Source organism: Rattus norvegicus, chromosome 20 (genome assembly GCF_036323735.1).
Source record: "Rattus norvegicus strain BN/NHsdMcwi chromosome 20, GRCr8, whole genome shotgun sequence".
Taxonomy (NCBI): domain Eukaryota; kingdom Metazoa; phylum Chordata; class Mammalia; order Rodentia; family Muridae; genus Rattus; species Rattus norvegicus.
In genome coordinates, this window is record NC_086038.1 from 10,777,422 (window position 1) to 10,801,846 (window position 24,425).

The 24,425-nt window shown below is 52.2% G+C and overlaps 2 protein-coding genes across 4 annotated transcripts in view; both read right to left on the reverse strand.

Moving 5' to 3' along the window:
- Tspear (thrombospondin-type laminin G domain and EAR repeats) overlaps positions 1 to 24,425 on the reverse strand; it is a 172,921-nt gene that overhangs the window by 6,057 nt on the left and 142,439 nt on the right. For 2 of the 3 annotated variants that reach the window (XM_063279613.1, XM_063279614.1), the window contains exons 3-10: positions 19,260 to 19,504; positions 17,972 to 18,062; positions 16,030 to 16,186; positions 14,188 to 14,319; positions 13,364 to 13,590; positions 11,182 to 11,368; positions 9,262 to 9,491; positions 1,460 to 1,647 (exon numbers count right to left, since the gene is read on the reverse strand). In XM_063279613.1, coding sequence (XP_063135683.1) covers positions 1,460 to 1,647; positions 9,262 to 9,491; positions 11,182 to 11,368; positions 13,364 to 13,590; positions 14,188 to 14,319; positions 16,030 to 16,186; positions 17,972 to 18,062; positions 19,260 to 19,504 — 1,457 coding nt within the window. Of the gene's footprint in view, positions 1 to 1,459; positions 1,648 to 9,261; positions 9,492 to 11,181; positions 11,369 to 13,363; positions 13,613 to 14,187; positions 14,320 to 16,029; positions 16,187 to 17,971; positions 18,063 to 19,259; positions 19,505 to 24,425 lie in introns of those variants that run through there. The other variant, XM_039099177.2, reaches the window with a different exon arrangement.
- On the reverse strand, positions 21,549 to 22,409 carry Krtap10-8l1 (keratin associated protein 10-8 like 1). The gene has a single exon (NM_001402140.1). The coding sequence runs from the start codon at positions 22,407 to 22,409 to the stop codon at positions 21,549 to 21,551; it is 861 nt and encodes a 286-aa protein (NP_001389069.1).

The following is a 24,425-nucleotide window of genomic DNA, read 5'->3' on the forward strand; positions in this document are numbered from 1 at the left end:
CAGAGGACCTGGGTTCAATTCCCAGCACCTATGGAGCAGCGCCCAACTGTCTGGTTCTAGGGGATCGGGCATCTTCACCCAGCATACGTGCAGGCAAAACGTCAATATACATTCAAAAACAAATTGAAAATGGAATAGAGCAAAAAAAATAATTTAAAGGGGTTGGGGATTTAGCTCAATGGTATAGCGCTTGCAAGCAAAAGGTCCTGGGTTCAGTCCTCAGCTCGGGGAGGGGGGTGGGAGCCTGGTGTGGCAATGTGACTCCCTCCAGGGCCACTGGGCCCAGAGCCTGCGGGCAGCTCTGTTGAGAGTGGTTCTGGGTTGAGAGGGGCATTACTATTTCCTCTCTTTGTTCTTTGTCCCAGGTGATATGTGTGTGTGTGTGTGTGTGTGTGTGTGTGTGTGTGTGTGTGTGTGTGTATGAGATTTTCAAAGCATTGTGGGTAACCTGTCAATCAAAAGATTGGGCCGAGGGCTGGAGGGATGGCTCAGCGGTTAAGAGCACTGACTGCTCTTCCAGAGGTCCTGAGTTCAATTCCCAGCAACCACATGGTGGCTCAAAACCATCTGCAATGGGATCTGATGCCCTCTTCTGGTGTCTGGAGACACCTACGGTGTACTCACATACACACAATAAATAAATCAATTTATAAAAATAAGTAAATAAATAAATAGAAATAAAAAGATTAGGCCGAAGTTGAAGGTCCCTCATCCCTTTCTTAACTTCCTGGACCGCAGCCGGGAAGGCTGTTTTGGAGGCCACCCGTCTGTGCTGCCTTGCCACGATCCCCCTTGCACCTTTATCGCCGTGTGTCCTCATGAACACACAGTACCTGAGTATCCTGTGATGCAGGTATCAACTCTACCTTTTGACTTGACTGTTGTTGACCTTAGAGCGCTTTCTTTGAAGACTCTATAAATTCCCTCTGCGTTCTCTCTCCCAGGCCGAGGAGTGCCTGGCACTCAGGAGGGGCAGTGAATGTCTCTAGTAGCTCTTGGGGAATGAAGAACCCCGTGGGAGCTCCTGCTACACTCTAGATTGGTAAACCACACTGGGTCTAGCCTGAAACTCAGCCCTGTACATCCATCTACTTGGCTGTAGGGAGACAGCCATGTGGGTGGGGACAGCTCAGTGGTGGCCCTGCAGAGCAGGTGGGTCAGGATCTTGCAGGGGATGGTGGGAGGGGACACGTGCCTGAGCTCCTGGACCTCGCTAATGCTCACCCCTATGTCATGAGAGACAAACCCTTTCTCCTTGTGGAGGTGCTAGGCTTTTCTTGTGAGAAGAAAGCAGATACACGGATACAGGGCCAGCTGTGGGGGATGGTCCTCATTATTCTGTCTACCTGCTCTGGCCACCTGTCCTGGGAGGAAGTTGGGGATGTCCCCCTGCCAGCAGGTCTTTCCTGTACTGCCCACCCAGGGACTCGCTCTGCCCTTACAACCACCTGGTTGGTACCTGCAGGTGGGGATGTCCTGGAACTTGACAAAGGTCTGAGCGGTGACGTTCAGCTCGTAGATGACGGAACTGAGGATGTAGGTGTCATTTTGTGCCTGCATCTGCACGTCGTAGCTGTGACTGTTTGCCACGGCGAGGAAGATCCTCTCGCCAATGTGGAAGACCTCCCAGTCCGCAGCACCGAACGTCTGGAGTAAATGAAGAGCGGTGGGGGAGGCCCGGTGAGGATGCCACCAACGTCATCACCACTGAGGCCACCTGGCTGCCATCCTTTTACCCAGAGTCCAAAACAGAGTTCCTCTGCCTGCTTGCTCCAGAGGTCACTCAGCCCCAGGAGGTGTGAGGTAGTCGGGGAAATGGAGTCCTTACCACGGACCTGAAGCTGTACAGACCCATTTGTATGAGGGGCCTACATGGAAGGAGTAGGCTGGAGATGTTCACAATCCTGGTCCAGGAGAGGAAATGTCACCAGAAAAGCCCTAATAGGTATGTGACTGCCTAGGAAGACAGCAGAGTAGGGGCCAGGACATGGGGGGCAATGTGCTAACCCATATGGGGGTCTAAGTTTGAGGACAGTGCTCTACCAGTGTTCAGGAACCTCAAGCCAGAGCCAAGGGCTCTGAAGTCTTAGCAACTTGGTTCTTCAGTCTGTATCGTCCGCCCTGACCTATACAAAGAGAGGAGCTGCCTTGTGGAGGTGATGGGTGAGCTCTGGATATGGCAGATCAGGACGGGGAGCCTGTGCAAGAGGAGGAGCTAGGATCAGGAGCCACAGTCCATCAGAGGGGCAAGGCCGCCATTGTACGGTCTCGGGGCTTCCACAGAAAGGCTGCTCAGGAGTGAGGAAAGTGGAGGGTGCAGAACTGGGACCTGGAACTAAAGTCAAAGACTAGAACCTAACTTCCAGAGGCCAATGGGACCAACAGCTAATTGTTAGAAGCTCAACTCTCCTCAGAGGGAGAAAAGGGCACATGCAACTGCTTACGGCATCACCATGCGTACTAGCCAGCGACACAAACCCTATGGGGACAGGGGTGAAGCCTGCATTTGGGTCCAGCTGACTGGAATGTTGGTTACGTGATCCCCCTATGTCTCAGGTCAGCATCTGTTGGGATTCTCATTGAGCAATGGGGACCTGAACCCAGGACAGGGATATTCAAGCCACACACCCAGTAGAAACCCTTAGCTGTCCAGCAGGTTGTTTCTCTGAACAAGGCAGGCTCTCCTGGGGCTGACCCTGGTTGTCCTAGCTGGGGACAGAGTGAGCCATGCTGTAAATTGTGCCCCAGACCAGTCAGTTGCATGCCCTGGCTTCAACTGATGCCAAGGAGCCTCCTGCTTGAAAGGCATCTTGCACAGCCAGTGTGGGAAATGGCTCTGGAACTTCCACTGTGTGTTCCTATGTGCAGTGTACATACATACGTGTGCACATGTATGTGGAGGTCAGAGGTCAACCTCAAGTATTATTAGCCAGTAACCATTTACGTTTTTTTTTTTTTTTTTTTAAAGAGGTCCTCTTTGTGGGACCCAGGGTTCTTCGATTAAGCTATGGTGGAGCCCCGGGAATCACTCATTTCTGTCTCTCTAGAACTTAAGATTACAAGCTTACTACACACCTAACTTTTGTTGATCTTTTTTTTTTTCTCCAAGTCTGAGTTTCTCTGTGTAGCACTACCCAAGAGCCCCTGTTCCCTGGCTGTCCATGGTCTGGCAGAACATAACAGCATTCTCTCCATGGCCGACAGAGGGCGCCAATGGCTGAGCTCAGCCGCGCAGGTAGTGGGCAAGAAATAGCCGGGGATCCAGAGAGGAGGCTGCTGGGAGATTGATCCAGGAAAGCCTGAGAGCCCCAAAATGAGATTCATCTGAGGAATGAGACTCTAGAGGACAAGAGGTCCAGGAGTCATGGGCCACAAAGTCCGGGGGCAGGGCGAAGACTTTCTAGATCAGCCTACCTTCTCCTTACAGAGCTGTGCGCACGCATCTGCTGGGACCAATTCAGGGGCCACCCCAGTTAACCTGCAGGACCTTCAGACTGCCGGACCCCCACCCAAGCAGGGCATGACACAGGCAGTGTCATGACTGTCACCATATAGAAGTAAATGCTGTGAAAATAACCATTGTTAACCACATGCCTGTTGCGTACTTGATGTAGGCGCACACACTCAGACACACTGGGGCACTCTCATACCAGCAGCACACGTGCACATGTCTATGCACAGGAATCTGTGCACATACACAGGAACATGTCCACACCCGTGCATGACACATATACACAATGTCTTGCACACATGTATAAACACGTGTGTACACCTGTATACCATCACGTATCGGATGCACACTGGCCTGCAAGCATGTGTCTGAACACGTGCACACGTGTGTACAGACAGGTGCCTGTGGGAACGCACATACAGGCCCACACAGTATACATCTCCCTCGGAACACCAGGGCTTCCTTCCTTTCAGCTCTGAGCTGTTTGCTGTCTGCTCACCTGCACTAATGGAGCCTGAAGGGCTTTGCATAGGAAGCCCCGGTAATGGCTACTCTGTGCCACCTCGGGGTAGCTGGAGACCTAAGAGCACGCTCTCCTGGGACTGTGTAAGAGGTGTTAATTTCATGCTGGGGCCAGACCAGTCTCAGTGAGCGCTAAGTATCTTTCCTGCCACTCAGGAGCCCAGAGCTGGGCGTGGAGCCTTACTTAGGGGCTTTAGGGAGTACAGAAGTGTGGCTGAAGTGTAGGGGAAGGGGTCAGTGGATGGGAAGACAGGAGGGGCTTGGGCAGATAGAGACAGCTTTAGGGCACAGAAAGGACAAAAGCTAATGTATATTGGTAGTCCTCACGGGGTATGCAAGGCTCACCCCACTGGGCCGGTGCTGGGACAGGGGCTTCATTCACCTCTTGGAAAACCTGCTGTGTCCCTAGGAGAAATACAAAGTCTGCTGTGTGCCCAGGCAGGCGGGGCTCAGAGGCAGTTCAAGGTCTTATCCTTTTTGAGCCCAGTGGGCCAGGGCCAGGGTGCTGACTTAGAAAATGTGCGTATTCTACTGGCCAGTATCTGAGAAGTGATATTCTATTATCCCCACACAAGAGTTGGGATATAATCCTATAAAAACATTATTCATTTTTTTAAATCTAAGATTCACTTTGTCCACGGTTCCTTGGTGGTGTTCCCTAGGGACTAGTAGAGACCTGCAGGGACCCAGCTGACTCAGTCTCTGAACCCTTAGCTGGTCAGGTGGCTGGCTCACAGCTGTCTAGTCACTGACTGCAAGGATTCCGGGGCCAAGCTGCCAGAACCAACCCCATCACCACCCACCGGAAGTTCTCACTGGCCCCACTGCAAGCCCCTCCCATTCAGAGGTGAAAGGGCAGCTGTAGGCTATACCAGGCACTGCACAAGTAGCCAGATACCCCCTGGGTTAGAAGGCTGCCTTCTCCCCCCAACCCCCACATCTCTCTCTCAGAGGAATTCCCCCAGAGAGCTGCCTGCTGTCCAGGCATTGGGCGTATGCCACCAGAGTACCTTGGCAGGATAACAGCACTGTCAGGAGCTGCTGCCAGGAACACCTGGCCTCCCACAACTCCCATTAGGGTGAGCAGACACTGACCTGGCTTTGATGGGGGAGGGGGAGGATGAGGATGTTTCTGTGGTCCAGGAGTGCCAGGAGAGGAGGGATGAAGGATGCTTAGCCTGGGCTTTCCCCAGCATCCTGGGAGGACAGTCAATCAGAGGCCCTGGGGGTACTGACCCCTCACAGTGGGCACTCAGGTCAAGCAGGCTGGGAGATGCACTCCTGAGGTCCTGGAGCACAGCACACTACCTGGACAGCTCTGATGACCCCCTATGTGCTCTTGCCTGACCACAGAGGTCTCTCCCACAGATCTGGTGCCTTCCCAGCCAGCAAAGGTCAGGGCTAGTTTCTGTCTCGGTGACTTGCTATCTAAGTGTGTTCTGAGGGCCAGACTGGACTATGTTTCAGCAATAGAGAGTGTGTGTAGCATACACAGGCCCTGAGTTCAATCTTCAGCTCTGAAAAACAGCTCTGTTTTAGCCTTTACATAGGTCCAGAGCAATAGCATCTGAGGGCCGTCCTGGCCTGAGAGGGATGCTCTCTGACCATACCCACTTCACAGAACAGGAAACCAAGGCAGGGAGGCATCCTTGTGGCCAGGGCTCAAGGGTGGCCATGCCAGAGCATGTGTTTATGCACAAACACACTCCTGCACATGTATCTGAGAGCAATGATTCTGACTGTCAGGATTACACTGTTATACTGACATCATCTCTGATGAGGTCATTATCCGCTCCTGCTGACCGGGTAGCTGCTGATGACCTCGCCCTGGTCTCACGAACCTTACCAACAGCTCCCAAACCTCAGAGCATTGGCCAAAGTTCAAGACCAAAGTCTTCAGTAACCTCAGAAGAAAATTCCCACCTGGGTGGTGTCCAAAGCTAGTTCTGAGGCTGCGTGACTGGTCTGTGTGCTTTTTACTTGGTGGTGGAGTCACGGTACCATATCATGTGCTTATAAAAAGATAAGGAGGGGGGATATGTTCTATGGAGGTCTGAGGAAAGGGGATGCCTCTGCGTATCCATGCTGAGGCATCCCTTTCCCCTGAGGAACTAGTCACGTGATGGTATAGTATAGAATAAAGTTTATTCAGGGCACGGGGAGGGGAGTTAAGAAGGCAGTAGGGGCAGAGAGAGAGAGGGAGAGGGTGAGGGAGAGGGAGAGGGAGAGGGTGAGGGAGAGGATGAGGGAGAGAGAGAGGGAGAGGGAGAGGGAGAGGGAGAGGGAGAGGGAGAGGGAGAGGGAGAGGGAGAGGGAGAGGGAGAGGGAGAGAGAAGTAGAGGCCAGCCATGAGTGGAGAGAAGGGAGGAGGGGAATAGGGAGAGAAGGGACAAAGGGGAAGAGGATAAGAGACCAAGAGAGAGAGGAGGGGGCAAGCAGCCCCTTTTATAGCGTCAGGCACACCTGGCTGTTGCCAGGTAACTGTGAGGCTGGAGCTTAGACAGAATGCTAACAGTAACAATTGATGAAGATACCCAACGTCAACCTCTGGCCTCTACATATAGACACATTCAGGTCCAAATGTATATACAACACACACACACACACACACACACACACACACACGCATGCACACACACACACACATGCACACACACACACGCACACACACACACACACACGGCATGCATGTGCACACGTACACTAATTCACCAGACCCAAGTCATAAACAGAAGAGAAGCAAAAGGTCCACGTAACTGTGGGAATGGAGCTGTCTAGGAGCTGTGGGGACAGAATGCTAACAGTTTTGTTTTCTTGTTTTTCAGAGCTGAGGATTGAACCCAGGGCCTGTGTGTGCTACACACGCTCTCTATTGCTGAAACATAGCCTGGTCTGGCCCTCAGAGGACACTTAAACAGCAAAGCCTGCTCTAGAACCCTCCAGGCAGGTGGATGGGATGCTAGCCCTGGCTTTGCTGTCACCACTTTGTGATCTGGGGCAAAAGGGGACACTGTCACTGGTTGGAGCTCTGATGCCCGGCATGAGCACCTGGTGATGGGGACAGTCTCCCCTTTGCTCTTTAGGATCCTTGGTATAAAATGACAGTATTGATGGCTGTAAGCTCCTGGGAGGGAGGGAGAGAACAAGGGAGGGAGGGAGGGAGGGAGGGAGGGAGGGAGGGAGGAAGGGAGGGAGAGAGGGAGAGAAGGAAAGAGGAAGAAAGGGAGGGAGGAAGGGAGGAAGGGAGGGGTTCATGAGAAGGAAAATGTATAGAAACAACAGTACAGGCACAAGGGGTCTAAATGTTCACATGAGCCTGTGTCAGCATGCATGTATGTGAAACACAGATGTTCAAGCATGTTTGTGTGTGCAGGTTGTCTCCTGCCCTTTCTGAGGCCTGGGCAGAAGATGGGGCATGGTTTTTCCCTTCTGTGTCCCGCATCGTTGTGGGCCTTGCTGTTCTTGCTACCCACAAGGCTAAGCTGCATGTCCCATCCCATCTCTGCTCCAATAGCTGATTGGACAGTGTCTCTGGCCCCGCCCCTTCACCAGTCCTGGAGTCAAGGTTTTCTCTCCTGCGTAACACCTGCCTTCTTGACTCAGGAAACCTCAGGCTCAGCCCGTGTACCTTCTTCTGGTGTCTACTCAGAGCTCCCACTAGCAGCATGTGTCATGCAGCTTCCTGGGTGTCTGTCAGCATCCCTCGCTAAGCCACTCCTGACCTTAGTAGGAAGCCATTGTCTCTAGACTGTTGGGGCCTGAATTTGCATGTCCCCACAAACTCACATAGAGGTTTGGGACCCTATTTGGGAAGTTGAGGTCTGCCAGGCCTGTCTGGGTCGTGGGCAAAGCGAGTGTCCTTTTTTTTTTTTTTTTTTTTTTTTTTTTGAGGTCACGAGAGCATGCTGGTATGCCGTGGTGTGGTAGCTCTCCTGCTTTGTCTCTTCCGCTCCACTCATCCCTCCACTCTCTGCCCCGTGTAGAAGCAGCACTTTGTTCTTTCCAAGGGCCATGCCCTTGAGCTTCCAGCCTCCGGACCAGCGAGTAAACTTCCTTTGTTTACAAATCGTAAGAAATGGACTACAGGGCCCCATAATAACGGAAGTCTCTGGCATTTCTAACTTGAGGCTTGAAACACTGGAGGGTATGGCTAAAGAATGCACCTTTAAGGAGTCTCTTTCTGCACCACTCCACTGTCCCCCACTTGCACCTGTGGCAGCCAGTCTCTGTTCACCTGGCCCTAGGCTGTAAGATTCCTGACGTCTCCCTTTGAACTGCTGTGCACTTACCCATGGTGCCCTGGAAGTGCCTGCCCTACGGACATAGCTTGTCAGGTTGGAGTCCCTGCACCTCAGACCCTTCCAGAAAGGCCTGCCCTGAAGAGGTGGGTGTGTCCCCACAGCTTGCAGGCACACTCTGGTGATTCCTGGTGGCTGGCGGCTTCCAGCTGTATCTGCCTCTGTACTCTGCTCTGGGCTGCTCTGTTCTAGCTGTGCGTGCCCCTCCCACCTCCTTCAGCAGAGTCACTCTTGGGGCAGCCCTCCTCTGCAGCACGCAGGGTTCTGCTTTGACCCTGTGCTAAATGCAGAGTGGCTGTTGCCCTCTGGCTGTACCTGTGCCCTCCACTAAGGTCACTGCTGGGAGCTCCGCTGGTCTTGGCAAAGCTATTGCTGTTCAGTGCAGCCGGCTCTTATGGACAGACTGTCAATCATAAAACTGTGTTGTGCCACAAAACTAAATACTCAGAGGACTTGCCTGCAGGGGTAGTGGACCAGCCAAGGGGCTTCCAAGTCAAAAGGGGACGCTATGCCCCCACCAGATCCCCTCTGCCCCTGGTCAGTGCAAGTTGCCTTGTTATACCCTGTAGATTGGAGAGCCACAGACACCGACTGATCAGAACAGGGGAGTTGTGGCAAATGGGGAAGCCTGTTGTGAGCACCCAGGGTTCCTTTCTTAGTAGCCCAGACTCAACCACCCTCAAAAGCACAGGTGGCCATAGAAGCAGTGAGGGCTCAGACCATCTGGGAAGACACCTGGAGGGCTCAGACCACCTGGAAAAACACCTGGAGGGCTTGGACCAGCTGGAAAGACACCTGGAGGACTCAGACAACTTAGGAAGACACCTGGCCTGTAGCATTCAGAAAGGACAGGCACTTGGGCACTAGTGCCATGGCCACACTATGCTGGCTTTCAAAGAGACTTGCCCCTTGGCCATCCCATCCAGCAGGCACACACTGCACATGGGGTGGGTCCCTGGCACCGTGCACTAGAGAACTTGGACTCCTTACCAGGAATGACTGGAAGAGCTGGAAGGCACCAACAAGCCAGATGTACAGGTGGGAATGCACCTGGGTGGAGGTGCCATTGAAGGTGTTGGCCACCACCAGGAAGGAGTAAGGCCCCACGGTGAAGAACTCCCAGTCGTAGGCACCGGACGTGGCAATAGATTGGTTGGCTTCAAAGAGCTGACTGCTGGGGTTCCACCTGTAGACCACGCTGTCGATGTTGTGGTTGTCCCCTGGAACCAAGGTCAGTGCTGGGGGGAGGGGCGCTGTTCCCTGGGGTTCCCAGCTTGGCCAGGGCACAGACAGCTGCTATGCACATTCCCTGTATCCCCAAGTCCCTCCATTACTGCACCCCTCGGTCAGCCTCTTCCCCCAGCCTCTGAGCCTTCGGGGGCAAAAGAAAAAACCTACAGGCCATCTGGACCTTTCCCCATCTGAGCCCTACACACCTCCAGCCTCACCTCCTCCTGCCTTGGCCCCTCCCTGCCCTAATAGGCCAGACTTGCTCATATCACCCTCTCTTTGTCTGGAACTTCTCCCCCACGGTGCTCCCTGGAAGTCTTCCGTGAATAGTGCTCCCCAGGTGTTTCTCGTGATGCTCTATGGAGCCCTCCCCCATGGTGCCCTTTGGAGAGGTCCTCCCTCCTCATGCTCCTGGGATGCATCTCCTATGGTGTTCCCTGGAGACCCTCTCTTGTGGTGCTCCCTGGAGGTCCTCCCCTATAATCCCCTCTTCGTGGTGTCTCCTAGAGGAGACCCCTGGGGCTGCTCTTCCATGGCCCTTCCTCGAAGGTCCTCCCTTATGGTCCTCCTTTCCAGTGCCTGCTCTGCAGGAGCACTCACCCTTCGGGGTACCCTGCTGTTGGGGTCTTGGGCTCCCCTGAGTACAATGGCTGAGGCTTCACCTCCCAGGCTGCCTGGTGCACTGCATACTTGGGTGGATACTGGGCTGGGAAGTCTCCAGAGAGATGGTTCAGAGCAACCATACAGTTGGCCCCTGAAACGTCCATCCTTGGTTTGGGAAGAGTTGGCCACCAAAGTGACAAGGGCCTGACTCACACCAGGTTCCCCAGCCAGCCCAGGCTGTGCCACCTGCTCTGACATTATGGAGTCCAGGCCAGAATGCTGAGCTCTCAGGAAAGCAGCAACAGCAGCCTCCTATCTGGCTTCCTCCATGGCCACACACCCATTGACGTTAATGCTGCTTCTACTGCCCTAGTTTATGGTCAGTATGTCACCGGCTAGCTGTGTCAACTTGACTCCTCACAATTAAGAGGCAAGTTGATGGATACAGTCCACGCCCGGAGCTCAGTGGCTTCTCTGGTGGGTAGGAACCTTGTAGCTTCGCTGTTTTCCTAACCTAGGTGATACACAGCTATCATAGAGTTTATGTGGCCTATCTCTGACCACGTATTTCAGGGCTAAGCTGCGGGAAACGGGTCAAGCATGACTTAGTGTTTGTGTGTGTGTGTGTGTGTGTGTGTGTGTGTGTGTGTGCGCACATGTGTGTGTGTGGTGCATATGTACATGTGACATGTCCATGTAGAGGCTACAGGTCAATCTCCAGTGTTATTCCTCAGCTTGTCTTTTTGAGGTAAGATCTTTCAATGGCCTGGGGGGTCACCAATCAAGCTACAGTGGATGCAGTGACTTCCTGGGATCCTCTACCCTAGTGCTGGGATTACAAAGGCATGAATCATGCTTAGCTATTTTCTGTAGGTGCTAGGTGTCAAACTCAGGTTCTAATGCTTGAGAGACAGCACTTTACTAACAGAGCCATTTCCCAGCTCCAATTTAATATATATATATATATATATATATATATATATATATTTTTTTTTTTTTTTTAAGAGGATGAAAAATTCACCTGCTCACAAACCATGCGATGGTTTCCTTCCAGGTTAAAGGCCACACTTGCCTTACCTTCTCGGTGGTTGGCCACCACCAGGAAGTGCTCTCCGTCCACCTCAAAGGCCTCCCAGTCACGGGCACTGTGGGTGGCGATCCTCTGGTAAAGGGTGAACTTCAGCTTTCTGGGGCTCCATTTGTAGATGACTGAGAACTCCTGACCCCTTTCATTTGGCCCAAAGTTAGCCACGGCCAGGAAGATCTGAAAGAGAAGCGTTATCTTATGTTGGCACCAGACCAGGAGCTCAATCTGCAGGAGTTTGAACATCAGCACCTTCCCCACGTCTACAGGGAAGGGTACAGGGCAGGCTGAGTGAATACGAGTGTCCTGGTGCTTAGACATGCTCAGGGCTGGATGTTGCATGGTTGTATGGCTCTCCCAGGGACAGAAAGCATGGCTTTAGGCTCCCATGATATCGTGTGCATTGCCCCATGTGCAAAAGAAAGAAAGCACGCATTTGTTTAGGGACAAAATGTCTTCCCTTGTTTCTGTTTCCTGGTATTTCTTGACTGCAAACTTACTATTTTTTTCCCATCACACACAAAAAGAAAAACTTTCATTAGGAAGAACCTACTAGTATCACTACCACTGGACATATTGTATCCCTATTGGGTGGCAGCAGGTTTTACCTGGTTCATCCCTAGTGTCTGGGGTGGGCCCTCTGCTGAGCTAGAGCCTTTGAGACAGCCACACAATGCTATCCTCAGGATAACATCCTGCCATGCAGGCTATGGGAGTTTGGAAAGAAACATTCCCTTCTCCTGCCATGGTGTGAACGCCCTCTCCTGGTGTGAACGCCCTCTCCTGGTGTGAATGCCCTTCTCCCTGTCCAGGTCCTCTGCTCGCTTCAGCCCAGGTGGAAGGGACTACTACCCAAGGCCAACCCCTCAGGCCTTGACCTCCAGAGAGCTGGTACTAACATCCATTTTCACATCCTGGGTAGCCAGTGTGGTAGATAAGATACTGACTCTGAGATGTGCCCTGCATTGCAATGGTCTAACGTAGCCCAGGCTGGCCTCAAACTCTCAAACTGGGTATGATTTTGAATGTCTGATCCTCCTGCCTCCATTCCCTGATGGATTATAAGGTAATTATACATCTGTCCTGGCTGGTTTTGTGCGGCAACTTGACACAAGCTGGAGTTATCACAGAGAGAGGGGCCTCCGTTGAGGAAATGCCTCCATGAGACCCAGCTATAAGGCATTTTCTCAATTAGTGATCAAGAGAGGAGGGCCCAGCCCCTTGTGGGTGGTGCCATCCCTGGGCTGGTGGTCCTGGGTTCTATAAGACAGCAAGCTGAGCAAGCCAGGGGAAGCAAGCCAGTAAGAAACATCCCTCCATGGCCTCTGCATCAGCTCCTGCTTCCTGCCCTGTGTGAGTTCCTGTCCTGACTTCCTTTGGTGATGAACAGCAACAGGAAAGTGTAAGCTGAATAAACCCTTTCCTCCCCAACTTGCTTCGTGGTTGTGACGGTTTGCATGTGCTTGGCCCAGGAAGCAGCACTATTAGAAGGCGTGGCCTTGTTGGAGGGACTGTGTCACGGTGGGGGTGGGCTTGGAAAGCCTCCATCTGGCTGCCTGGGGATGCTCAGTCTGTTCCTGGCTTCCTTTGGATGAAGATGTAGAACTCTCAGCTCCTCCTGCACCATGCCTGCCTGGATGCTGCCATGCTCCCACCTTGATGATAATGGACTGAACCTCTGAACCTGTAAGCCAACCCCAATCAAATGTTGTCCTTTATAAAACTTGCATTGGTCATGGTGTCTGTTCACAGCAATAAAACCCTACCCAAGACAGTGGTTATGATGTTTCGTGCAGGAATACAAATCCTGACTAAGACAACGTCATACCCAGTTTATGTGGTGCTGGAGAACTCAGGGATTTGTGCATGCTGGGCAAATACTACCAACCAAGCCACTTCCCCACCTCCAGTCTGAACAGTTTTGATTGTAGTGAGTTATGAAGGACTAGACAGACTTTTAAGTCAGTGCTACTTCTGCCCTGTGGGGAGTTGAGCAGACTCCTCATAGGCACACTCCTATAGCCTACAACCTGTGACTTTGAGCCATCATCTCTCCTAGCGAGGGCTTGGAAGCCCAAGAGCTGCTTAGGACTGCAGAGTGCACAGGTGTTCCAACCTGCGAACCCCTCAGAGGCGCTCATCAACAAGGAAGGGAAGTCACCTGTACAGACTTGCCTTTTTCCCAATGGTGAAGTGTCGCCATGACTGTGCCTGGTGCGTGGCAATGTTCTGGTAGGAGACGAATTTCCCATCTGACCACTTATAGATGGCTGATCTAGCCTTCCGATTGGCTGCGGCTGCAAAGAGCCCCACACCGGGGATATTGAACACCTCGATGCCCAGTGTCTCTGAGTTGGTGTGCAGACTCTGGTGTTCTTCTACGTAGTCCAGCTTGGTCTTGGCTTGGAATGGGAGGATGGGGACCTAGTCAGTGTGCATAGGAAGGGAGCTGGGGGTTCTCTTGGGAGTGACATCAGGAGCCCTGCCAGGACTTGGTTCCTAGGCCTATGCCCAAAGCCCTGGGATTTATGAAGATTCTCCTGGGAGCCCCGTTTTATCCTTGTGGGAAAGGTTCATTAAAGGGAGGCTGCTCCTGTCCACTGGGGTGATTTGGGATCTGTGTAGCCCCCAGATACAAACAGGATAAAGGAGAGGTCTGAGTGTCTGTGCTGTATCCTCTTCATTAGCTAGCTACCAGGGAAGAGTTGCTAAGAGAGCCTGGCCATGTGTCCCTCATGACACAACCTAGGTGTGCCTGTTTTTTGATTGAACACACAGGATTGACACTCCTGGAGTTCTAAGGCCATCTCTAGGGCTGGACATTCTAGGAAGGAAAACATCCTGGCTTGCCTGGGTTGTCCTGGTGGCCACCCGCTACTGAGGTGACTTTCTGCTCTCTGAAGTGGCCCTTACGGATGAATGGGACTTCAGAGGGCATGCAGCCAGATGCTCTCTGTGCTTAGGATACCGAGGGGTTTGAATTCTGGGTCCAGCCTCACCTGCCAACACGGAGACCCATTCGCTGCCGGCACACAGGTACAGCCCCTTTTGGGCGGCATCGAACCAGAACTGGGCACCCTCTGCCTTGGTGCACGGTGGCCGGGATCCCAAGGTTACTTTCATGTCAGCTTCTGTGGGGAAGATCAGGGGAGAGTGTCTGGCATATCAGGACTCCTTAGACAAGGATTCTATGCAAGATGTCTGTAGGATGAGGTCATTAGGCAGGTGAAGGCAGGTACAGGATAGAACGAGGCCTGTCATTGGACGAGAAGGAAGGATGGGTGGGAGAAAAGTTTTGGAGAGGAGGAGGAGGAGAGTGGAGGAGAAGGTGCAGCCAAGAGAGAACATGGAGGCGGATGTTAAGATTTCTCTCTGCGGGGTTGGGGATTTAGCTCAGTGGTAGAGCGCTTGCCTAGGAAGCGCAAGGCCCTGGGTTCGGTCCCCAGCTCCGAAAAAAAAGAACCAAAAAAAAAAAAAAAAAAAAAGATTTCTCTCTGCACATCTACAGGTTGTAATGAATAGTCTTAAGAGATGGATGTGTACAGGGCTTTGTGTGTCTAGGTGGGCAATTATATCTTATCAATTGGGTCAGAGGTTATTGTGTTGTGTGTTCTTTCATGTGGCGATTTAATTGAGTTCAAGAGAGTGAGTGATGGCAGGACACTGGGCCACCGCAGAATTGGGATGTGTACGTCTGGCATGGTGGCAACCTGCCTTGGGAACTAGATGGGTAGAGAGATTATTGCTGGGTTCAGAGAGAAGCCATCCGCAGTGTGATATGGGATGGAGCCTAGTGGGTGAGAAGTTTGTTGATTGAGATGAAAAATATCCAACAGACGTCATGTGGCACTATGGTGACAGCATTAGTGTGGGTTAAAAGAAACCACTAATAGTTTTACCGCAACAGCTGTCCAAGTCCAGTGGTCCTTCATCTTTGTATGTGGCTGAAGGGAACCCTGACAGCACAGGTCATTGGAGATAGGGTGGGTGTCCCCAGTCATGATGTGTCTGGCTGGCCTCACTACCTTCAGCCTGTTCTTCTGCTGTCACCCCCACGAACCCTCAACAGTACCACACTGCCCTAGGGGCCTGTCTCTTCTCAGCGGTCGGCGCTAAGCCAACATTCTTGAGTGTTTTTTATCTCACTTCTTCTAGTACCAACATTGGTCTCCTGTCAGGAATCCTGGCTTTATAGGGACAGCTCCATCAGCATCTGGCAGCCATGTAACCCAGTAGAAACCTAAATGCCCAACCCACACGGATGGGGGACTTCCTTTATTTATGATGTGGGAACCACAAGTTTTGGGGTCCTGGCTGTCTCTCACCACAGAGCAGGGGTATATGTGTAGTCGGGGAGGGCTTCTCAGAGTCTATAAGGCAGCGGCTGTGATTTTTATAAATGGCTCAACATTGCAACTTAACATTAGGACAGAGAAGATATGGATCAGAGAGAGCGCGTCCAGGAGATACCATGGGCTGCAAGGGCTAGCAGGAAACAGAGTTAGGTCTTGGCATCGGCTGGGCTGAGGTTAGAATGACCTGGAGCAAGTGACCGGGAGACATGTGCAATAGCTGGCCAAGGGTTCAGAGGAGGGAGACTTCTTGATGTGAACCATATCTTCCAGCTGCCCAGGGGGCCAAGAAAGGTGCTTGGTCTGCCTGTAGGCTGTCCAAAAGAGCCCTTCAAGGGACAGGTTGGAGGTTCTGGATGGCCCTGAATATCATCCTGGCCACTGGGACAAGTGCCCTTCTGCCACTGAGAGGTGCACACTGGAGAAGCCGAGATAGGAGCCTGTGCACTCAGGTGTTGCCAGGGTGGGAAGCAAGCCCCGACTACTAACCATAGGGATATTTTAGCACCTCTTTGTCATCAGGCTTCTCCGTGAGTCTCTTCAGCACCTGGGGGATGGACAGCTCAGCCAGCCTGGCGTTCCTGCTGGGACACAGCTGTGGGGTGGCATCTGAGCCAGGCAGCAGCACCAGCTGCCTTATCACGCCCTGTAGAGGAAGAAGGTGAAGTGCTACCGGTGTGTGGGGACACCAGTGCTGGGGACTTTGCTGGCTAACCTGCAGAGTGAGAGGGGTCTGACTGTAGGTTTATTGGGAAGACAACGGGACAACTGCTTACCGCTCTTAGTGAGGGACTAAGTGGGAGGGACTGTCCACATGGAACTAGAGTGACTGGGCCATATTTCTTTCCACCTGACCCAGCTACTCTTTTATCTCTTCCTTCATCATTCATCCACCATTGATCCACCCACTGATCTGTCTGTCTGTCTATCAATTTATCCATTCAACTATCTGTCCATGTATACATACACCCATCCACTTACTCACTTGTCCATCTGCCCAGTCGCCAATGCCCATTCATTCAAAATCTATCAGTTCATCTACCTATCCACCCGTCCGTCCATCCATCCATCCATCCATCCACCCATCCATCCACCCACCCATCCATCCATCCACCCATCCATCCATCCACCCATCCATCCATCCACCCACCCATCCATCCATCCATCCATCCATCCATCCATCCATCCACCTATCCACCTACCCACCCACTCATCTAGCTACCCAGCCACCAACGCATGCATCCATCCACTTATCCATCCATTCACCCATGCAAGCATCCATCCATCCATCCATCCATCCATCCATCCATCCATCCATCCATCCATCCCATGCATCTACCCGTCTATCTGTGTTTTCATTTGCCCATTCAAGCATAACATGAGTAAATTTCCACAGAGTGATTACTATGGACACTACAGAGAGCTGTAGATCCCAGGTATGGTGTAGATCCCAGGTATGCCACCCTAGCAGTGAGTACAACACAGGCATAGATGTGTGAATGAATGGATGGAAAGACAGGTGGATGTATGGGAGAGTAGATGTATGAGTGGATGGATGGGTGGGTGAGTGGGTAGGTGAGAGGATGGATGGCTGAGTGAATGGATGGATGAGTGGATGGATGGGTGAATGGATAGATGAGTGGATGGATGGGTGAATGGATAGATGAGTGGATGGATGGGTGAATGAATGGATGAGTGGATGGGTGAGTGGATGGATGGGTGGGTGAGTGGATTGATGAGTGGATGGATGGGTGGGTGAGTGGGTAGATGAGTGGATGGATGAGTGGATGGATGGGTGGGTGAATGGATGGACAGGTGAGTGAATGGGTGGATGAGCGGGTGAATGGATGTATGGGTGGATGGATGAGTGTATGGATGGGTGGATGAGTGGATGGATGAGTGGATGGGTGGGTGGATGGATGAGTGGATGGGTGGGTGGATGGATGGGTGGATGGATGAGTGGATGGATGAGTGGATGGATGAGTGGATGGATGGGTGGATGAATGGGTGGATGAGCGGGTGAATGGATGTATGGGTGGATGGATGAGTGTATGGATGGGTGGATGAGTGGATGGATGAGTGTATGGATGGGTGGATGGATGAGTGGATGGATGAGTGTATGGATGGGTGGATGAGCAGGTGAATGGATGTATGGGTGGATGGATGAGTGTATGGATGGGTGGATGAGTGGATGGATGAGTGGATGGATGGGTGGATGAGTGGATGGATGGATAGAAAGACTGGGTTCAAACATCAGTTTGTCAGAGTGTTGGTGATAGACTTCCCTGGTAGTAGGGACCCAAGAACCTTAGCACCTTTGTGCCCCTGGGTCTTCCTTAGCGGAGATGGCGATCTATCGCCAGAGGCAATGTAACAGGCTGTCCCCGTACCCCAGGGGCAGGGCTGCTGCTGGCACCCCCTCTACACTCACTGTGAATCGGCCTTTGGTTCTCTTCCGGCTGCCGATGAAGAACCGGGCTCCTCTTACTGATAGGGTGGGTGGGAAGGGAACATCCGCCATTCTGAAACATGAGTGGACAGTACCAGTGCCAGAGAACCTCATTTGCTTATGAAGGTCGGGGATGGGTCTCACATGGAAACAAGTGAGCATCCTGGGCTGCTGTGACGACAGGCTCCATAGCAATTAGAGCAGCACCCTCTGTCAGGCAGAGGAGGCCTCCTCAGCTCCTGGGGCTCTAGTGGCCCCCGGGTCTCCTTCCCACCCTCCCTTTCTACACCCTTCTACCTCCATCTCCCTTCCTATTGCATCTGATCATGCTTGCAGGTTCCCCCCACATCTGTGGTCTCTGCCTCCCCATCAGGATCCGTCTCATCCAGCTAACATCATCTTGACTTGGCTTAAGACCCCATTGGGATGTAATGGCATGTTTGTAGTCCCCAGGAACATGAGCTGGGGTCTATTACCCCCAAGACAGGAGCGCCTGCAGGCATACATAATCAGGGTATACATATGGGTCCTTTTCTCTACTTCTTGGGGAACCTCAAGGTCCTTCTGTATTGGGGCCCCAGCCCTGTGTTCTTTTACACTGCCCGGGAGCAGGGCAAGATGGTGGCTATGGGGTAGGAGGGAGGCACCTTGCTGGAGACCCAGGAGACTCTGAAAAGTACCGGTTGTGACTGCTATAAAGGTTAAATACATCGAGGAAGGCATGAAAGCAAGGAGACCAAGAAAGGGGACATGTGGCCAGACACTCCGCATATGGAGCAGTGTGCCGTGAATGACTGTTCTCCTTGGTAGCCCTGCTTCCTCCTGCCCTAACTATCTGTTGCAGTGTGCTAAGCTCCTGGCTAGGGTTACCAGCAAGCAAGCCGTTTACCCGTAGGCCACCTCCACTCTGTGCTAGGTATTAGCCCAACCCACACCCTTATTGCTGGCCTATATTCTCAAAACAAGGGTCTCAGGTCATCCTTGGCCATAGTGGCTCCAAGTAGGAGGTTTCTGATCCCTGATTGGGCCCTTCTATTTCAGAGCCGTGTGGCTGCTTCATGGCCTCAGACTTGATAATAGAGGCCTGTCTCCCAAAAGGCCCTATCACGGATCTGCCTTTGCCTCAGGTAAAAGGTTTGGCAACGCAGGGGCAGGGGGAGACTTATCCAGGGCCCACCCCCACTGCACAGTGGCAGAACAGTCACTGGAATGGGTTTCTCAAATGACACACAACGTAGTCAACCACTGGGATGCACATCCTGGTACCTACATGTCCACTGGGAGGCCACAGTCCATGGTGAGGGAAAAGGATCCTTGAGACACAGCCAAGATCAGAGTATGCCATCGGCTGTCCATGAGGCCAGGGCTCCGGAAGGACACACGGGTCTGCCAGGCACCAGCCAGGTCCTCGCTGAGAAATAGGAAGTGCAGCTGTGTGGGTGAGTACCTCAGGCCGAGCAGTAGCACGTCCCTGTCCCTCTCCTCCGCCAGCAGGGAGAGCAGGTATTCGTTCTTCTGTGGAGAGCAGGACCAGAGGTTGGACGGAGCTGAAGGAAAGGGAGGAGGGAAGGACCAAGGAGGACGGGCAACACCAGTGGGGTGAGACAGATAGGAAGGAGGGCGGAGCTAAGGGGAGAGAAGAGTAGGGCCTGGGAGAAGGTGGAGATAGCAGGAGAGGGGTGGGGCTGAGAGGAGGAGGGTGGTGCTAACCAGAGAGTGGGCGGAGCTAATGGCGCCCTATCCAGTAGCACTTCTGGGTGAACCTCCTCACACCAACTCCCTAGCCCCTCAGTACGAGAAGCCTAGTCTATGCGCGTAACAGAATGTTTTCAAATCGGTTCTGACCTGCTCCGGAGTCTGTGAAGGAGTCTGGAGGACCTCACACTGAGTAAAATCAGGCCAGAAGGATTGGAGCTGAGCCACTCTGCGCAGTTCCCCAGAGGCTCAGATCCACAGAGACACAAACAACAGGGTGCTAGGGGCTGGGGGACCGGAGGACGGGGTGGGGGGGGGTGGAGTGACGGGGGGGGGGTGCGTTGCGGGGGGGGGGTGGAGCAAGCGACCAGTAGTTCAGGGCTTTACAACATAGCTGGGGTTTGCTGGGAAGACCGTGAATGAACTGAACTCCAAGCTGGCTGAGCTACGCTCACAAAGACGCAGTCAATTCGAGGCTGTGTCAGGCAAGCAGCAGGCCTGCTAGGTTCTGAGCTCTCAAAAGCAACAGTCTCCTTTCCACTGTGGGCGGTTTATTTAATGCTTCTCACCAAGCTCTTCTTAGCCTAACATAGGTGGTCTGAAGAGCAGAGAGGATAGTCAGCTAGTTGATTGTGTGCCCGCAAGTGTGTACACGCATACTCTTTCTTTAGCGCTGCGCTGCTCCTGGGAGCCCGCAAGCCACTTCTATGCACCCGTTCTAAAGGGGGCCTGTGAGGTCTCCAGAGTCCGCTCGATGCACCTTGGTCACAATGTGGTACCCTCTTGTTCAGTCTCCTTTGGGAACAGAGAGGACCTTTCTGCACCTGGAGTTCTCACAATGGTAAGAGGGGTGAGTCTGTTCCCTGCGGACTTCCAGGAAATGGCGTGACGCTTGGAAGATGGTGGGTGACAAAGATCAGAACCCTCCCAGGGGTTTCCAGGATATCAGGAGCCTGAGAGGGATGATGAGAGGCCCCCAAATCCTCCCTAAACACACACAGCAGGCAGGGTCACACTGGTTTGAGTTGTCAAGCGCTCCCCCTGTCCAGGGCCCTCAGTCTCATTTTGGATCAGTTCCTTTTTTTGTTGCTGTGAATACCCACCACAGCTTATGGAAGAAAGGGTTTATTTTAGCTTAAGTAGGAGATGAAAGCAACCGGTGAGTGAAGCAGGAAGCCAGAGATCACATCTCTAGCCACGAGCAGGAAACAGAGAGATTGAACTCCAACCAGGGCCAAAGGTTTCAGCTCTAGAAACCTGTCCCCAATAACTCAGAAACTCGAGCAACCCTTTAAGGCTTCCACAAACCCCCAAGCAGAACGGTCCACCAGAGACCAAGTCTTCAAATACATGAGCCTACTTGAGAAAACTTTCATTCAAACAACCAGGGACACAGACACAGACACAGACACAGACACAGACACAGACACACACACAGACACACACACACACACACACACACACACACACACACACACACGCACTCACACACCAGGGGAGGGGGACTACTCTTGCTTGTCAATTGCTGAGCTGAGTCCTTCCCTCCTAGAAACATTACTGCTAAGGAGATGAACATTTGCTTGAACCACATGTTCCAGAACATGACAGGAGAGCCAGGTAGTTAGAAGAGTTTATTGAAACCATGGACTGTTGACAGGCTGATGTTGGGGGGAGCAGAGGGACAGGGGAGCCAGAGGCCCAGAGGATCAGCAGGCCTCCTGGGAAGCAGGAGGAGAGGCCAAGTCACAAGGGACAAGTCGGGTGGCTCCATCCTGGGGGAATGTATCCCAGATCAGGGTCAGACTGGAGAAGCTGAGAAGCACCCAGGAAGGGACCTGAGCCAGCTGGCACCAGAAACAGGCCATCAGCAGGTGGACTTCTGTCCAGAGCAGGCCTGTCTGGAGCAGGCAGGGCGGCACAGCAGGGACACACAGGAGGCTGGGCGACAGCAGCTGGGCTGGCAGGAGGAGGCACAGCAGGAGGAGGTGGGCACACAGCAGGCAGGTCTGCACACAGGGCGGCACAGCAGGGACAGGCTGGAGCAGGGCTTGCAGCACACAGGCTTGCAGCACACAGGAGCACAGCAGGAGGGCTGGCAGCAGGAGGAGGAGGAGGCAGAGCAGATGGGTGTGCAGCACACAGGCCTGCAGCAGACAGGCACACAGCAGGAGGGCTGGCAGCAGGAGGACTGGCAGCTAGACTGCTGGCAGCAGGAGGAGGAGCCAGAGCAGATGGGTGTGCAGCACACAGGCTTGCAGCAGAGGGTTACACCGCAGGGCTGCTGGCAGGAAGAGGTGCAGCAAGAGGGCTCACAGCTAGACTGCTGGCAGCATGAGGAGGAAGCACCACAGCAGACTGGCACACAGCAGACAGGCTTGCAGCAAAGGGTCACACCGCAGGACTGCTGGCAGGGGGAGCAGGTGCAGCAAGCTGGCTGGCAGCTAGACTGCTGGCAGCATGAGGGTGTGCAGCAGGAAGATTGGCAGCAGGGGCTGGACACACAGCTCACTGGGGTGCAGAGGAGGCAAGGGGTTGGGGCACAGCAGCTGGACTGGCAACAGCTGGGGACACAGCAGCTGGGGGCACAGCAAGGAACACAGCAGCTGGGCTGGCAGCAGCTAGGGGCACAGCCGCAGGGCTCACAGCAGCTCTCTGGGCAGTCGTCCACCTGCCAGGAGGAGTTGGTGCAAGCATCAGAGCAGACAGACATGGTGGAGGCGGCCATGGCAGGGTTGGGTGGGAGGTAAGAGCGTGTGAGTGTGTGTGTAACTGTGTGTGAGACTGTGTGTTTTATGTGCTATGCTGTCGGCTTTTATACCAGACAGGCTATGTTTTCAGCCGGAAGCCTCAAGAACCCTCCCTCCTTCCTCGTGGGTATTTTGAGCCGCGTCCTGAAAGCCTTTGTTGATCTGTTTATTTACAGAAGAGTCACTCCTTCTGAGTTCCAAGTGTTGACTTAGCAGCTGTGGTGCCTGGTTCTCTGGGTGGAGTCTTGCCTATGCTGGGTCTGGCTTTGTGAATATACCATGTGCCTCGACATTCAGGTTGCTCCACTGGACGCGGGTAGGCAGGAACTCCAGCCCAGGTGGGTGGGTAGATTTGTGAAGCCTGCTGGCTATAGATGCACCTGACAGGGGAATGTCCCCAAACACTGGGGAATGTGGCACAGGTCTGCAGAGGGTGATACAGTAAGGGAAAGTAGAAGGAGAAAAATTCTTCCGGAATACAGGTTTCCCAGAACAGTATCAGAGAAGGGAAGCCATGGAGAAAGCCCCACAGTTGTGGGAACCGTGCCCCTCTGCACCTGAAACTTAACAGTGTGCTATGCGCTCACATAGACTGGGAACCTGTGCCTTATATGCACACAGACACCTTGGGAGCATTCAGACAGCCCAGCAGCCAACCTGAGCCTAGTAGGATGGGTACTAAGCTAAGCTGAGGCTGGGATGACCGAAGGTAGATAATACCAGGAGGGGAGGGAAGCAGGCTGGCCTTTAGCAAGAGGCTGTGAGAGCTCTTGGCTGGGAAAGAAGAGTTAAAGCCAGGGACAGTAGGGACTAAATGACCCTCCTAAGCCCACCTGGAGCCACCAGCGAGCAGACCCACTTTTCTTCCCTCCCCACCATTTAATCCATTTTTGTTGTTTATGATCTCAATGTTCAACCACCTATTACATACAGAGTTTAGCTCTTTTTTATGGCTCTATAATATTCCACTGTGTTGATCCACTAGAGTGTATCCATCCAGCGATGGATGGATATTTTGATTGTCCCCTGTTTACTACAGACATGAATAAAACTTCGATGACCAATGTTTGTGTTTGGTGCTTCATGTGACAATGAGTTTTCTTTTCTCTAGAGTAAAGACTCTGTGTAGCTTTCTTGGGTCAGGTGGTGGATGAATGTTTATGTTCAGGATGCACTCCCCCATGAGGGGCAGGCCACCTGCATTCCACTGTAGTGTGACGAGGGAGAGCTCTTTTTAGTCTTTTGTGGTGGGGTGCACTCTCTGATGGCTGCTGCTGGGTTGAATGTCTTTAATGGGCTCATCTGCTGAGCTGCCTTGTGTCCTCAGAGGATCCTACGCAGTGTGAGAGGATGTACTCTCTACACTGGGCTTCCTAACCTCAGTGCCCCTAACAGGCTGTGGGGCTCCTGTACTGTGCCAAGCGGCATTTCCTGCTGAGAGCCTCACCTGCTCCTCCTCTTCCCTGGCATCCTACTTATATAATATATAATATATAATATATGGTATATGGCATATAGCATATAGCATATAGCATATGGTATAATGTATAGTATATAGTATATGGTATAATGTATAGTATATAGCATACAGCATATAGTATATAGTATAATGTATAGTATATATTATATACTATAATATATAGTACATAGTATATAGTACATAGTATATAATATATAATATATAGTATAATGTATAGTATATAGTACATATACATAGTACATAATATATAGTATAATGTATAGTGTATAGTGTATAGTATAATGTATAGTATATAGCATAATGTATAGTATATAGTATATAGTATAATGTATAGTGTATAGCATATAGTATATAGTATATAGCATAATGTATGCTATATAGTATATAGTATAATGTATAGTACATAGTACATAATATATAGTATATAGTATAATGTATAGTATATAGTATATAGTATAATGTGTAGTATATAGTATATAGCATAATGTATAGTATATAGTATAATGTATAGTAC